This window comes from Equus caballus, chromosome 11, assembly GCF_041296265.1.
Source record: "Equus caballus isolate H_3958 breed thoroughbred chromosome 11, TB-T2T, whole genome shotgun sequence".
Taxonomy (NCBI): domain Eukaryota; kingdom Metazoa; phylum Chordata; class Mammalia; order Perissodactyla; family Equidae; genus Equus; species Equus caballus.
In genome coordinates this window covers 14703213-14717136 of record NC_091694.1, presented here as the reverse complement: position 1 = coordinate 14717136, position 13924 = coordinate 14703213, and the positions used below count along the sequence as shown (strand labels likewise).

Here is a 13924-nt window from a genome sequence, read left to right as displayed (position 1 = left end):
TCTCTTCAACAAATGGTGCTGGGAAAACTGGACAGCCACATGCAAAAGATTGAAAATTGACCATTCTTTTTCACCACACACCAAAATAAACTCAAAATGGATCAAAGACCTAAAGATTAGGCCTGAGACAATAAGTCTTTTGGAAGAGAATATAGGCAGTACACTCTTTGACATCAGTTTCAAAAGAATCTTCTCGGACACTGTAACTCCTCAGTTGAGGGAAACAATAGAAAGAATAAACAAATGGGACTTCATCAGACTAAAGAGCTTCTTCAAGGCAAGGGAAAACAGGATTGAAACAAAAAAACAGCTCACTAATTGGGAAAAAATATTTACAAGCCACTTATCCGACAAAGGGTTAATCTCCATAATATACAAAGAACTCACACTGCTTAACAACAAAAAAACAAACAACCCGATCAAAAAATGGGCAGAGGACATGAACAGACATTTCTCAAAAGAAGATATGAATATGGCCAATAGACACATGAAAAGATGTTCATCATCGCTAATCATCAGGGAAATGCAAATCAAAACTACACTAAGATATCACCTTACCCCCGTTAGATTGGCAAAAACATCCAAAACCAAGAACGACAAATGTTGGAGAGGTTGTGGAGAAAGAGGAACCCTCATACACTGTTGGTGGGAATGCAAACTGGTACAGCCACTATGGAAAACAGTATGGAGATTTCTCAAAAAGTTAAAAATAGAAATACCCTATGACCCAGCCATCCCATTACTGGGTATCTATCCTAAGAACCTGATATCAGATATCTCAAGAGTCCGTTGCACCCCTATGTTCATCGCAGCATTATTTACAATAGCCAAGACGTGGAACCAGCCTACATGCCCAGAAACTGATGATTGGATAAAGAAGATGTGGTATATATACACAATGGAATACTACTCAGCCATAAAAAAAGACGAAATTGGCCCATTCACAACAATGTGGATGGACCTCGAGGGCATTATGTTAAGCGAAATAAGTCAGTCAGAGAAAGACGAACTCTACATGACTCCACTCATAGGTGGAAATTAGCATATTGATAAGGAGATCTGATTGGTGGTTACCAGGGAAAAGGGGGGGTGGGGGGAGGGTACGGAGGGGGAAGTGGTGTACCCACAACATGACTAACAAAAATGTACAACTGAAATCTCACAAGGTTGTAATCTATCATAACATTAATAAAAAATAAAAAAAAATAAAAAAAAATATGTGGTCTCTTAAAACAGCAGCTCACCTCCAGAGTTCTGTGATTCTAAATACCAAAGTCATTATCCAGGAGCATAAATTGGGTTAGTACCTCATTTATGTGATAGTGTTACAGAAGCCTCTAACACTTGTTTCTGGTTTTGTGTGCTACAAGGCTGAGGTCATCAGACATGTGAGTTCTCAAGAAGTCAAGCAGTACTGAATTTAAGATTTCAAAAGAAAAATTATGTGGCTGAGGCCTTTTTTTAAAAAAAACAAGTTCTATTCTCTCATCTTTCTTTAACTGAAATCCTAGACATCAAAATCCTGTGAATAAAGGTAACTTAAAAATTTTTAAAGTGTATATAATTAATAAACTACATTAGTAATTTTGCATGTTCTACAAATTTCAGAAAAACACTTTTATCCAAAATATGGTTAATATACTACAAATTCATAAGAAATAATACAAATCAGAAAGAATTATGCAGGAAAAATAACTTCAATTACTTACTTCCTTCTAATGACTTTCTGTAATTCACATTAGTATTGCCTGGCAATTTAGGAACAAACCTATAAACATGAGTTTTACTAATCCAGCTCCAACCACCATATCCTGTTACTCTGTATTCCTCTCCTTTTTGTTTCCAAACCTGGTGTAAATGAAAACATTCTGATTAAATAAGAAGAGAATGCTTATAAAGCATACGTGGATTTAGACATTTTTACCAAAATAGATCAACAGTCAGGCAAATTAATTAAATTTATCAATTTTATTTTCACTGAGACTCAAAGACTTACCAAAAAAACTCAATACTTCTTTCTAATATGAAAAATCTAACACAGTTTTCCAACAACTTCAACAAATAGGTCTAATGACTCACCCATATTCTAAGATAAACCCATGCTTACAAAACTGGTAGTTTGGTTCAACCAGAGTAATTAAAAGATTGTGTCAATAGCAAAACAAAATGATTAAATATTCAAAGTTGCAGAACAGAAGTCTCAGAAATGGCTAACACTATTTTAAATGATTATAATAAAAATTACCTGATGTTTAACTGGAAATGTATATTTTACCCATGTAGCCTGTTGCATTGTTTCTTCCTCTTCCTGTTTTTTCTCTTTTTTTTTGACTTTCTCTTTTTCTTCTCTTTCAATTGATGTCATCCTGTGTAACCTAAGAATATATGGATAGAAAGACAGAATTACATTTATCTTTGAAAAATAAAAAAGATAAAAGTATAGCACTGAAAATAAGGAAGATAAAAACAAAGAATGGTTAGCATTTATAATCCCACAACCTCGACAACCCCAACTCATAAAAATAAGTAGATGTATAATTCTATAATGGGAAAAATCAAACAGTACAAAAAGGCAAAAACCAAAACATGCTACCCTTCCCATATGCCTCCCCACAAGAAATACACTCACTTATGCCTTATTCCTGAAACATTCCATGCATACACCAACATTATCTTTACACAAAACGGATATTAGATGGCAAACACGACAGTTTTTAATCAATGAATAATTACACTAGGAGATCTTTCCATACCACAAGACACAGACCTTCTTAAAGAATTAAATAATAAACCACTGCATGGACATAAGTATAAGTTACTGAACCACTTCCCTATTAAAGAGAATACTTTATTTCCTTCCCCAAAAAAGACCAACAAATCCAAAAACTTTTATTTGATCAATCCGTATTTCTGATTCTTTCTATCTAGCACTGGGGATTTTAAAGGCTTCACAGGGTTCACTAACAGGATTCAGGCTTCCTACACCCTCAGAGAATGGGACCACATGCTTCCTGCTTTGGGGTGAGGGGAAGGGCTGGGAAGGAAGGACCATATTTGTTAGGCATCAAGCTCAGGCATGAGGACAAGCCACACTCTTTTTCCAGGCAGGAGAACAGTTATGACTGCACTCGGCAGTAAGGAGATGGGCGGGCCTGTGGTGAGGCTCTACATTAAGGTGATTACACTACATGTTTGTAAATGGGACTACTTCCCATAAACCGTCACACTAACCAAAACCTACGAAGGGAGAAGCCCCTGTCTCTAACAGCTCTAGTGGTAGAAGAAACGCTTTTTGTCACACCCTACCCAGATGTAGCCAATTTCGCAAGCATGGCTATATGGAATAAACAAAGAGATCTTTTCTCAATTTGGGGTAAGGGGAGGTGCTAGACAGAAGTGAGAGAGAATTTAATTCTTTTTATTTCCATCCCTCTACCAAAAACTCCCTTATCTATTAACCTATCTCCATTTTCAAGAAAGCTTTGTGTCCCTGTGACTAGAGGACCCTAGAATCTAGCCTCCCCCAGGCAAAGGGTTCCTGCCTATTCACTGCACACAATGAGTATAGCAAACATTCTTCATTCTCTCACAACTGACAGCAGGAGCGGAAACGGAGTGCATTCTCATCCAGGACAAGCTTACTGACTCAAATATCATCGACCTGCCACTACTCTTGGAACCACAGTGCGGGGCACGCTCTGGAGGCACAGCATGGTGGATAACCTGACCACCTGAGCCCAGCAGAGTGAGGAGGGAGTGACTGAGCCAGGACCAAGCAATATTTCTCAACAGAGTTTTTGTGGGCTTAGCTTTAAACACCTCTGAGAGGCCAGGTCCAGCACAGCAACTGAGCCATCTTCACTGACAGTGGCCAGGAACGAAGCGCTGTGTGGGGAGAACACCAGTGCAGTGACACTCTGGGAGCTCACAGCTGGGCACTCAGCTTGTGCTCTTGGTGTTCACCCCGGAAACAGGTCCAATTTCATCACCAAATACAAAGGCTTCACACTTTGCTGAGGATGCCAGGCCAGTGAGCTTGTATTATAGCTAATCTGTGATGTTAGCTGTCTCAGAGTAAATTCTATTGTTTTCACTGCCACCAAGACAATCCTTACGGGGAAAGACAGCAACAAAGGTGAGCTCCAAAAGAATTCAATTCCATTTGTTAGAGCAGAAATCCTGGCTACTTCTGGCAGCCCAGAGGCCCCAGGAAGGAAGGTCCATCAGGCCAGTACTGTGCAGCCTCTAGCTGCTACGCCGTACTGGTGGGCGCACTGGGTGGCAGGTGTTCCTTCCACATCTCCACAGTTCAGCTGAGAGCTGGACAAGGAGGAAGAACTAAGCTTCAGCTCCACTCCTCATCTCCACAGGGTGCCCAGGGTTTTGTTGTGTTTGTTTTGCTATTATAAATAAAACTGCGATAAACAATGTTTTATGTCTTTCTCAGTAAACTTGAGGAGCATCTTCCTATGTTCCCGAGTGGTGTGATGGCCGAGTCTAAAGGTATTTAAAATGCTGACAGCACCAAATTGCTCTTCAGAACTGTACACTTCACACGCCAATTATAAACCCATAATTATAAAGCCACTCTCCTTTCCCATACCTTCACTCATGTTAGTATCAAACTTCTACATTAGCCCAATTGACAGATAAGAAATACTATCCCATGGTGTTCATTTACATTTCTTTATTATGAGAGAAGTAACCATTTTTTTTATGTCTACTGGCCTTTCATATTTATTTTTCTGCAAAATGACTGTTCAAATCCTTTGTCTTGTCTGTACTGGACTATTAGTCCTTTTCATCTATAAAAGATCTTTGCCAATTACGGAAATTTTCCATTGTGGTGCAAATATTTTTCCTCAGTTTGTCATCTGTCTTTTGAGTTTGATTATAATATTATTTTTCCACTCAGAATTTTAAATACATATATCCACTCTTTTCCTTTATGGCATCTGGGTTTTATATCTGTTTAAAAAGAAAGTATCACAACAAAAACAAATTAATCCATGCTTTCTTAAGTTTTTTTGTTACTTTAAGAGTATGGTTTTAAAAAAAAATCTTCATTTATCTGAAAGTTTCTGCTGAAGCAAGGATCTAGGTGATATTCTCCCCAAATATGCCCTCTTTCCTTCTCAGACATGCAATGCTATCACAGCTAGATTCCCACATGTTTAGGTCTGTTTCTGGATTATCTGTTTGATTCCAATGCTCTACTTCTGCAGTACAAATTATTTTGATTACTGTAGCTTCAAAAGACGTTCTAAGACCTATTTGCTTTTTTTCTGATCCCTACCTCCCTTTTCTTGTGCATTCATTTTTCTAGATGAAATATTAGTATCATTTTGGCCAAGCCTCCCTGACCCTCAAGGAGGGAAACCCTATTCACAATGCAAAAGAATACTAATTTTTTTTTTTTTTTTTTTTTTTTAAAGATTTTATTTTTTCCTTTTTCTCCCCAAAGCCCCCCGGTACATAGTTGTATATTCTTTGTTGTGGGTTCTTCTAGTTGTGGCATGTGGGACGCCGCCTCAGCGTGGTTCGACGAGCAGTGTCATGTCCGCGCCCAGGATTCGAACCAACGAAACACTGGGCCGCCTGCAGCAGAGCGCGCGAACTTAACCGCTCGGCCACGGGGCCAGCCCCAAAAGAATACTAATTTTGATAGATTAAATTAATATACATTAATATAATGCATGGCATGTTTAGAAAAGGAAATATACGTTATCTATGCATATGATATACCTTTTCATTTACTCAAAGTATCCTTTATATCTTTAAGTAAAGTTTTAATGATTTCTTTGGATGATCCTGAATGTTTCCTGTTAAATTTATTCCTAGTTGTCTGAGGGTCTTTTTTGTTGTTGCTAGGGTCTTTTCTTTCATTATAATTTTTAAAAATATGTAAAATGTAACCAGGTTAAGAAACAGAACTTTATCAATAATGAATACATCTGAAGCTAGTGTGTCCCACTCCCAGACAGTCGCTATCCTGACTTTTGTTTTATCCTTCCCTTGCTCTTCATTATAGTTTTACCAGCTATGTGTGTATCTCAAACAGTATAAAGTTTGGCTTTTAAAAGCTCAGTAGTAAGAATAAAGCTACAGTCACATATAACTTAATGATGGGCATACCTTCTGAGAAATGCATTGCTAGGTGATTTCATCGTTGTGCAAACATGGTAGAGTGCACTTACACAAATCCAGATGGTATAGCCTACTATACCTCTGGGCTGTATGCTACTAATCTTATGGGACTACCATCATATGTGCAGTCTGTCAACTGAAATGTCGCTATGCGGCACACGACTGTAGCTGCATGAGCAAAAGAGCAACACTGTTACTATTAAAGGAGGGTTCCCAGGAAAAAATAAACCTGCCTCTCTCTGGGTCACCGTTTACAAGTTTACAAGAGTCTCTTCTGGTGAAATCAGAGGGCGAGGTCATGAGCAAGGGCCAGAAGACAGCGGGCTCATCACCTTCAGGGCATCTGGCAAGACTGTGTAAATGGGTACAGTGCAGAGATAGGATCCAAAGCTGATGGCTCTGTACTCCCCGCTTTCGTGTCTTTTGAGGATTCTAGGGTGTAAGTGGTGAAAATGCTCAGTTCTCCCCCACTGACCTGGGTAGGTTACCATTTGTCCACCTGCATTACTACTTCCATAGTTTTACTGGGGCTTATTCTCTGCTGCTCCCCTTGTCCCTGTGGGTTTATGCTTAAAAAAAATCTCTTTGCCATAGTTTTAGTGAAGTTCAGCAGGGAGCAAAATTAAATGTGTTTATTCAATTAGTTATTTTAATTCAGAACGCCCAGTGTATTTTCTACATGGTTACTATTTGTGTACATAAAACCTATTGTTCAGTACGGTAGCCAGCTTATTTAATTTCATATTGTTTCTGACAGTTTTTCAGTCAATTTTCTTGAGTTTAAGTACATAATTACATCAAATAATTGTTCCTGTATCTGCCAATATATGTATGTTGTACTTCTCTTGGCAAATTGCAATGGCTAATACTTTTAAGAAGTTAAAAGACAGCAGTGATAGTGAGCATCTTTGTCCCGTTCCACCTGAATGTTAATGCTTCAAGAGCCTCGCCAAAAAGCAAAGCATGATTATTTGATTTGAAATACATCTTTAAAAAATAAAGACTATTAATCTATTCCTACTTAACTCAAGTTTTCTTTTTAAAACAAGAATTAATAATGAACTTATACCTTCTTAATAAACAAATACCTTCTTGGCATCTAATGTGATGATCAAAGTTTTCTTTCTTTGACTTCTTAAAATAGCACGGTATGAATAATGTCTTAAGAAAGGACAAATCTTCCACGCCTACTGGAAGCCAATTTAGCCATGGTTTATTATTCTTTTAATTTACTCTGGAATACATTTGCTAATGTTTTGTTTAATATTTCTTGAATGCACTCTATTTGCTATTTATTATTAATCAATGGTAAATACTAACAAAGGAGATAGGGCCATAATTTTCTATTTATCTATTTCTATTTATCAAGTTTTATAACAGTTTGATACCAACAGAAATAATAATCTGCAAGATTTCCTTCTTTTTCTATTTTATGGAAGAGTTTAAATAGAATTGTTTTCTGAAATTTGAAGGACTTGCTTATGAAATCATCTGGTCCTGCCCACCTCCTTACTGATAGGTGCAGCAACATCCTTTAAACGGAACCAGAAATCCTCTTCCTCCCTGAGGAAAAAGCGTAGCCTGTGCCCTACTGTCCAATGACTGAGATCAGTGGGGCTCCTCCACCCCAACCCTTCCCCCACCCAAAAGGAGGAACCCAATGGCACCCTTTCTCTGTGGATGAAGGAAGCCTAAATGCGATGTTAGTGGACTCTGCGAAGGTCTAAAATCCCCAGTACCAGTGGGAGAAAACCAGAAATATTGCTTGATATGTTCCCTTTTTTATTCTTGATCTTGGTTATTTGTGCTTTCTCCTTTTTTCCCCCTTTCTTTCCTGATAATCTCATGAGATGTTTATAAATTATAATATTATCTAAGGTATGTTTGTTTTCTATTTCATCAAATATTTAATATTTGGTATTTCTTAATATTTCCTTTCTTTGGGTTGACTCCTTGAGATGTATGCTTAGCTAATTAATTTGCAGTTTTTCTTTTCTAATCTAAGCATTGAAAGCTACCAATTTTCCCTGGGTAAACTTTAGCTACATCTCACAAATTTCAATATATGTAGCATTCTCATGAACATTCAATTAAAAAAGTTTTCTAGTTTCAAATATGATTTTTCTTTGTCCAATTGTTATTTACTTAGAAGTAAATTTCTTAAGTTGTAAGCATACAGCCCTTGCATTTCCTTAAACTTTTATCAAATGTCTATATCCCTAAACAATATTGTAACATTATATTAGCATACACACTTTTAAACTTTACATAAATGGAATCACATTATACGTACTTTTTAGAAAAACAATTGTTTTCACTCTGTTGGACACTTGTGAGACTCACTTTTATTGCGACTTGCTACTCTTGTGTTTTTTCAATGCTGTATAATAGTCCATTCAAGAATCACACAATGTAAACATGTCTGATTATGGGCATTTAGGGATTGTTACCAAATTTCCCTGTTACAAAATATTATAAGGAACACCTTTCTACACATCTTTTTTGTTTGTTTGTTTGTTTTTTGTTTTTTTTTTGGAGGAAGATTAGCCCTCAGCTAACTACTGCCAGTCCTCCTCTTTTTGCTGAGGAAGCCTGGCTCTGAGCTAACATCCGTGCCCATCTTCCTCTAGTTTATACGTGGGACGCCTACCACAGCATGGCTGCCAAGCAGTGCCATGTCCGCACCCGGGATCCGAACCAGCGAACCCCGGGCCGCAGAGAAGCGGAACGTGCGAACTTAACCGCTGCGCCACCAGGCCGGCCCCCTTTCTACACATCTTTTCACATACAGATGTAAGGTTCTGTTAAGGTATTCGATTAGGAGTAGAACTGCATTTTCAACTTTGTTTTACAAAACTCTTCTCTAACATGGTTGCAGCAACCATTACACTGGTTGTTCTTTTATCAGCAACGTATCACAATTCTCTTCCTATTATGTCACATATTTGCCAGTACTCTTTAAATTTCTGACAGTCTGATGTATGTGAAATAAAAGCCCCTAGTTTTAACGTGCATTTACCTATACTTACCAAGTATCTTTCCAAGTTCCTTGGCTATTTGTGTTTCCTCCTCTTTTAATTATCTTTGTAACTTTGGCCTTTTTTCCCTAAATGGTTTTATTTTTTTCTTATTGAACTGTAGAGTTCATGAACATATTGTGTATACTATTTTTTGATTATAGTATAATAAAACAATAAAAATATCTTTAACCAGTCTGTGATTCAGTCTTTTAGGATGATACATTATTACAAAACTCAAACAACAGACAACAACCCACTGTTTACCGATATATACATATGTAATAAAACTATATAGTAAAAGGAAGGGTCTAACACAAACTTAAAAATTATGGTTACCTCTCAGGAGAGGCAAGGTAATGCGAATGGAAAGCAGCTGCAATAACGATAATGTCCTTTTTTTTAAATTGGGTGGCGAATTCACAGGTGTTCATTCTATTATTACCCATTATAGCTTATATATTACATACAATCTTATGTTTATACCACATATTAAACATAAAAAAGGAAAGTCACTTGTAATATGTGCAGACACACAGACACATATGCACATTCATTCTCATCTAATAAATAACATGCTTATAAGTGCAAGAAATAATGCCCATCTTAGGTATGTTTTGGAAGATAGTGAATGAATCAGGAAGGAAAGAAAACAATCAAGAGAGAGAGAAAAGGAAGGAAGTATGAAAGGGAAGGAGGAAGAAGGAAAGAGTACAAGGAAAGGGAGACAAAGAGAGAGAGATGGAAGGGAAAAGAGAAGTGGAAGAAGAGAGAGGGAGGGAACTTCCTTTACTCCGAGGTCATAAAGATAATCTCTTTATTTTTTTCTTGGATTTTTAAAGTTTTGCTTTTCACATTTAGGATTTACTCTACCTGGAACACTGCATATGATACAAAGAATGGAACCCAATTTTCCACCGTATGGATAAGTGATTGCCTCATCACCTTTTATTGACTCGTTCATCCTTTCTAATGCCACCTCTATCATATATTATATTTCCATATATGGGTTGGTTTCTTTCTGGACTGTTTATTCTGTGCCACTGGTCTATTTGTTTATCTTTGCATCTATAGCACAGTATTATTATAGGTACCCCAAGTGGGTTTTGTTACCTGGTAGGGCAAGTCATTCCACCTTGTCCTTCAAATTTAGCTTTTCTTTTATTGCCTCTTTCCATATAATTTTTTTTTTTGGAGGAAGATTAGCCCTGAGCTAACTACTACTAATCCTCCTCCTTTTGCTGAGGAAGATTGGCCCTGAGCTAACATCCATGCCCATCTTCCTCTACTTTATAAGTGGGACACCTACCACAACATGGCTTTTGTCAAGCAGTGCCATGTCCACACCCGGGATCCAAACTGGTGAACCCCAGGCCACCGAGAAGCGGAACGTGTGCACTTAACCACTGTGCCACCGGGCCAGCCCCTCTAATTTGTTAAAAATTCAGTGTGTTCTATTTTATCTCACCTCATCATATTAAAAAAGAGTTCTTTTATATTTCAGATGTGTCATTCTAATACAATTCATGATCTAATTGTATAACTTTAAGTAACATGTTTAGAAGACTAGTCATAATGACAAGCAAGGAAGAACAAAACAAAAACCTCTATTTTTTTTAAACAGCTGCATTCCATTTTCCATTAGAATGTTCACTCTTTAGAAGCAAATTTATGAACAGTATCATCTATTCCTTTTAAGCTACGTTTGAGTATTGGAGCTTTATTTAGTAACACTGGGCTTAGCTCTAGTTCTTGAAGCATTGATCTCTGCCACCAGAGACATGGCTGCTTGATCCACCAACTAAGTTTCAGGATAATCACGGAATAGATGAATTGTTGGGACCGAATGGTTTTGGGCAAATCTGGAGGTAAATGCAAGATGAAAAAACAGAAATATGGAGTATTGCCTCACACATGCCTCTGACTCTCCTTGTGCTTTACCCTGATAAAGGAGGGCAGTAAGAAGCAGAATAAAGGTGTGCCCCTCCTTTAGCTCCTCTCTCCCAGGATGCACAGGCTAGGAGACCTTCCCTGAACCTGCCTTTTTATCCTAGGAAGAACTAAGCCCATTCCATTCCATTTGTGGAAGCCTCTACTGGTAGCAGCAATTATATTCAACAGGAGGGAGAAAAGAGAAAAAAAAAGTATCCACAAGATTTATGTGGGGAAAACACCAAAGAAAATTGGGAGAAACCCTTAACACATGCAAAATGTTTAGTAGGCATAAATTTATTTTTCTTAAAAAACTTTTCATTATAAGATAAAACACAGATGTAGAAAGAAACACAAATATATTTACATTAAAAAATTTACAGGGCCAGCCCCGTGGCCGAGTGGTTAAGTTCGTGTGCTCCGCTTCAGCGGCCCAGGGTTTCGCCCGTTAGGACCCTGGGCGCAGACATGGCACCGCTCATCAAGCCATGCTGAGGGAGCATCCCACATGCCACAACTAGAAGGACCCACAACTAAAAATACCCAACTATGTACCGGGGGCTTTGGGAGAAAAAGGAAAAATAAAATCTTTAAAAAGAAAAATTACAGAATTCTATCTTTAGAGTGGGCCCTGTAGAGGGGCAGGGAAGGTAGAATGATTGTTGTCACCCTGAATAATAATCTTTTACCATAAGCTTATCTTAGTTTGCAATAATAACTTTTTAAAAACTAACTAAAGTTAAAAAACAAATCTGATATGGCTAAAAAAGTAGATTCAAGTCACAAAATTTATCTATTCTTTTTAACTATCTCCTGGGTCTACTTAGGATCTACACGGTTTTTGGCCAGACATGCAACTCTAAATACATCAGATGCCTAGCACAGTACCTGGAACATTCTAAAAAAGATATTCAAAAAATGAGTGTTCCCAAAAAAAAAAAAAAAATGAGTTCCTTCTATTCGATAAAAATGCTTTTTAAGAAAATATTTTTATTTTCATACAGCTGGTCTCTTTTGATCTTCATTAAAATCGTATGTCATAACTAAGAACTAATGTTCATTCACGTATACATCCTATCAAGGAGGAAAATGAGGCCAACAAGAGTTAAGTATTTAATATGGTCTTTTAGATACAATAACTCGCATTATTAATAGACTAATATTCCAAAAGGGAGTCTAAACACACCATTCGCAAAGCTCAGAATTCACTTACCTGGTATGTCCTAAAGATTCCCGCCATATGGGCAGCATCACAACTGGTTTAACTGCACACTCCAAAATAGCCAAAGCCAATGCAAATTCTCTGGGTTTACTACACATCTGAACTGCCTTGATCCAATTTGCCCTGTATTTCAGAAGGAAAAACAATTATTTCACTTCACTGATTTTAAATTAAAAGCATAAGAGTTGTAACTTATGATGACTCCATCTTATAGCGATGTGCTTCTAGGTTAAGCAGCTATAAATATACTGCACAGAAGCATAGATTTTGGACACTGGAAGGAATCCCAGAGGTCATTCCCAATTATCCTCCAATTCCTTAAACTTTCTACAAAGTTCTGCAACTCTGGCTGGCCTCCAACTAGTTAGGGATAAAGTCTCTGCTTCCCTGAAATCTTTCAAATGCTGGTGTTGCTTCAGTAACTTAGAAATACACTCACACCCCTAGCGCCTTCAGCATTCTGCTAAGCTTACTTCATTCAATTCACTGGTGATGACAGTTTAAAGTGTGCACACGCAATAATCATTTTGTAAATATTTAGTATATTCACAGTAATAAATGAACTTTAGTTTCCTTTACCTGTGTGAAGCCCAATTGGGATGAAGAAAGGATGAAGGGATATTGTTTTCCAGTTGGGTGATAGTCAGTCTCAGAGTAGATATGGTGAGAACTTTGGACCCATGGACAGAACCATTCCATTTGAACTCTCCTGCTGGAGTCAGACAGAATTTATGTGCAAGATGCCTTCTCTTATCATGATCTTCTCTGTGCTGGTGCTTATTCAAAGCAAAGGAATTGGTGGAGTATTGATTGTGGTAGACACGATACTTCCCTTCTTGACCCAACTTAAAATAATTGTTGATATTTCCTTTCATGACCACTTCCTTTTTGGTACTCAACCGTGAAATTTCTCCTTGAGAGTTAACTACCAGTACCTGATAGAGAAAATAAAAAGATTCTATTATTCATATCAAAGATGTAAATCTAACCGTCGTTCAATAATATGTAATTTATCACTCCAAATAAGATATATATCTATGACAGAATTTTTGAAGTTTAAAAGCTATGTTAAAAGTGAAAGCTACTTGTTTATAAATAAATAACCAAGATATGCCTGCAGAAAGAAAGAAAACTAATCTCTATTAAGTGCCTATTATAAGTCAGACATTAAGTACTTTCATGTTTCTCAAATATACACACGAAATTGTAGGTATAAATCATTCACCTATCATCATTTCAAGACTATAACATACAGGTTGGGGAAAAAGGAGGGCCTTATAGGTACTATTACCCAAAAAATATATCCCTAAAAATATCTTTTCTTCTGTTCTTTTATCATTCCAGCTTTAGTATAAGAGCCCATGGATACTTTAAAATAGTGTTTTCAGTCAGTCGGTCCCAATCCTTTAGTGGACTGTGAAATCAACAGTGGGCCTTATTTAATTTAGCTTTTTAAAAAATGGAGTATAATAAATAGATTCGACTAGAAGAGAAAATACCAGAGTGCTTCCCACACAGTAAGGTAAAATACCATTTCAGGAAACTTTTGAACATGTGTACGGGGTTGCTATGAAAAACGTCTTATTGAGGGTCAGAATGAAAAAGA

General features: G+C 37.2%; 1 protein-coding gene across 35 annotated transcripts in view; it reads right to left on the bottom strand.

The window, feature by feature from the left end:
* Positions 1-13924, bottom strand: part of BPTF (bromodomain PHD finger transcription factor) — a 148791-nt gene that overhangs the window by 59957 nt on the left and 74910 nt on the right. For all 35 annotated transcript variants that reach the window (XM_023652183.2, XM_023652184.2, XM_070227021.1 and 32 more), the window contains 4 exons: positions 12898-13253; positions 12310-12441; positions 2246-2375; positions 1710-1848 (listed from right to left, as the gene is read on the bottom strand). In XM_023652183.2, coding sequence (XP_023507951.2) covers positions 1710-1848; positions 2246-2375; positions 12310-12441; positions 12898-13253 — 757 coding nt within the window. The remainder of the gene's footprint in view (positions 1-1709; positions 1849-2245; positions 2376-12309; positions 12442-12897; positions 13254-13924) is intronic.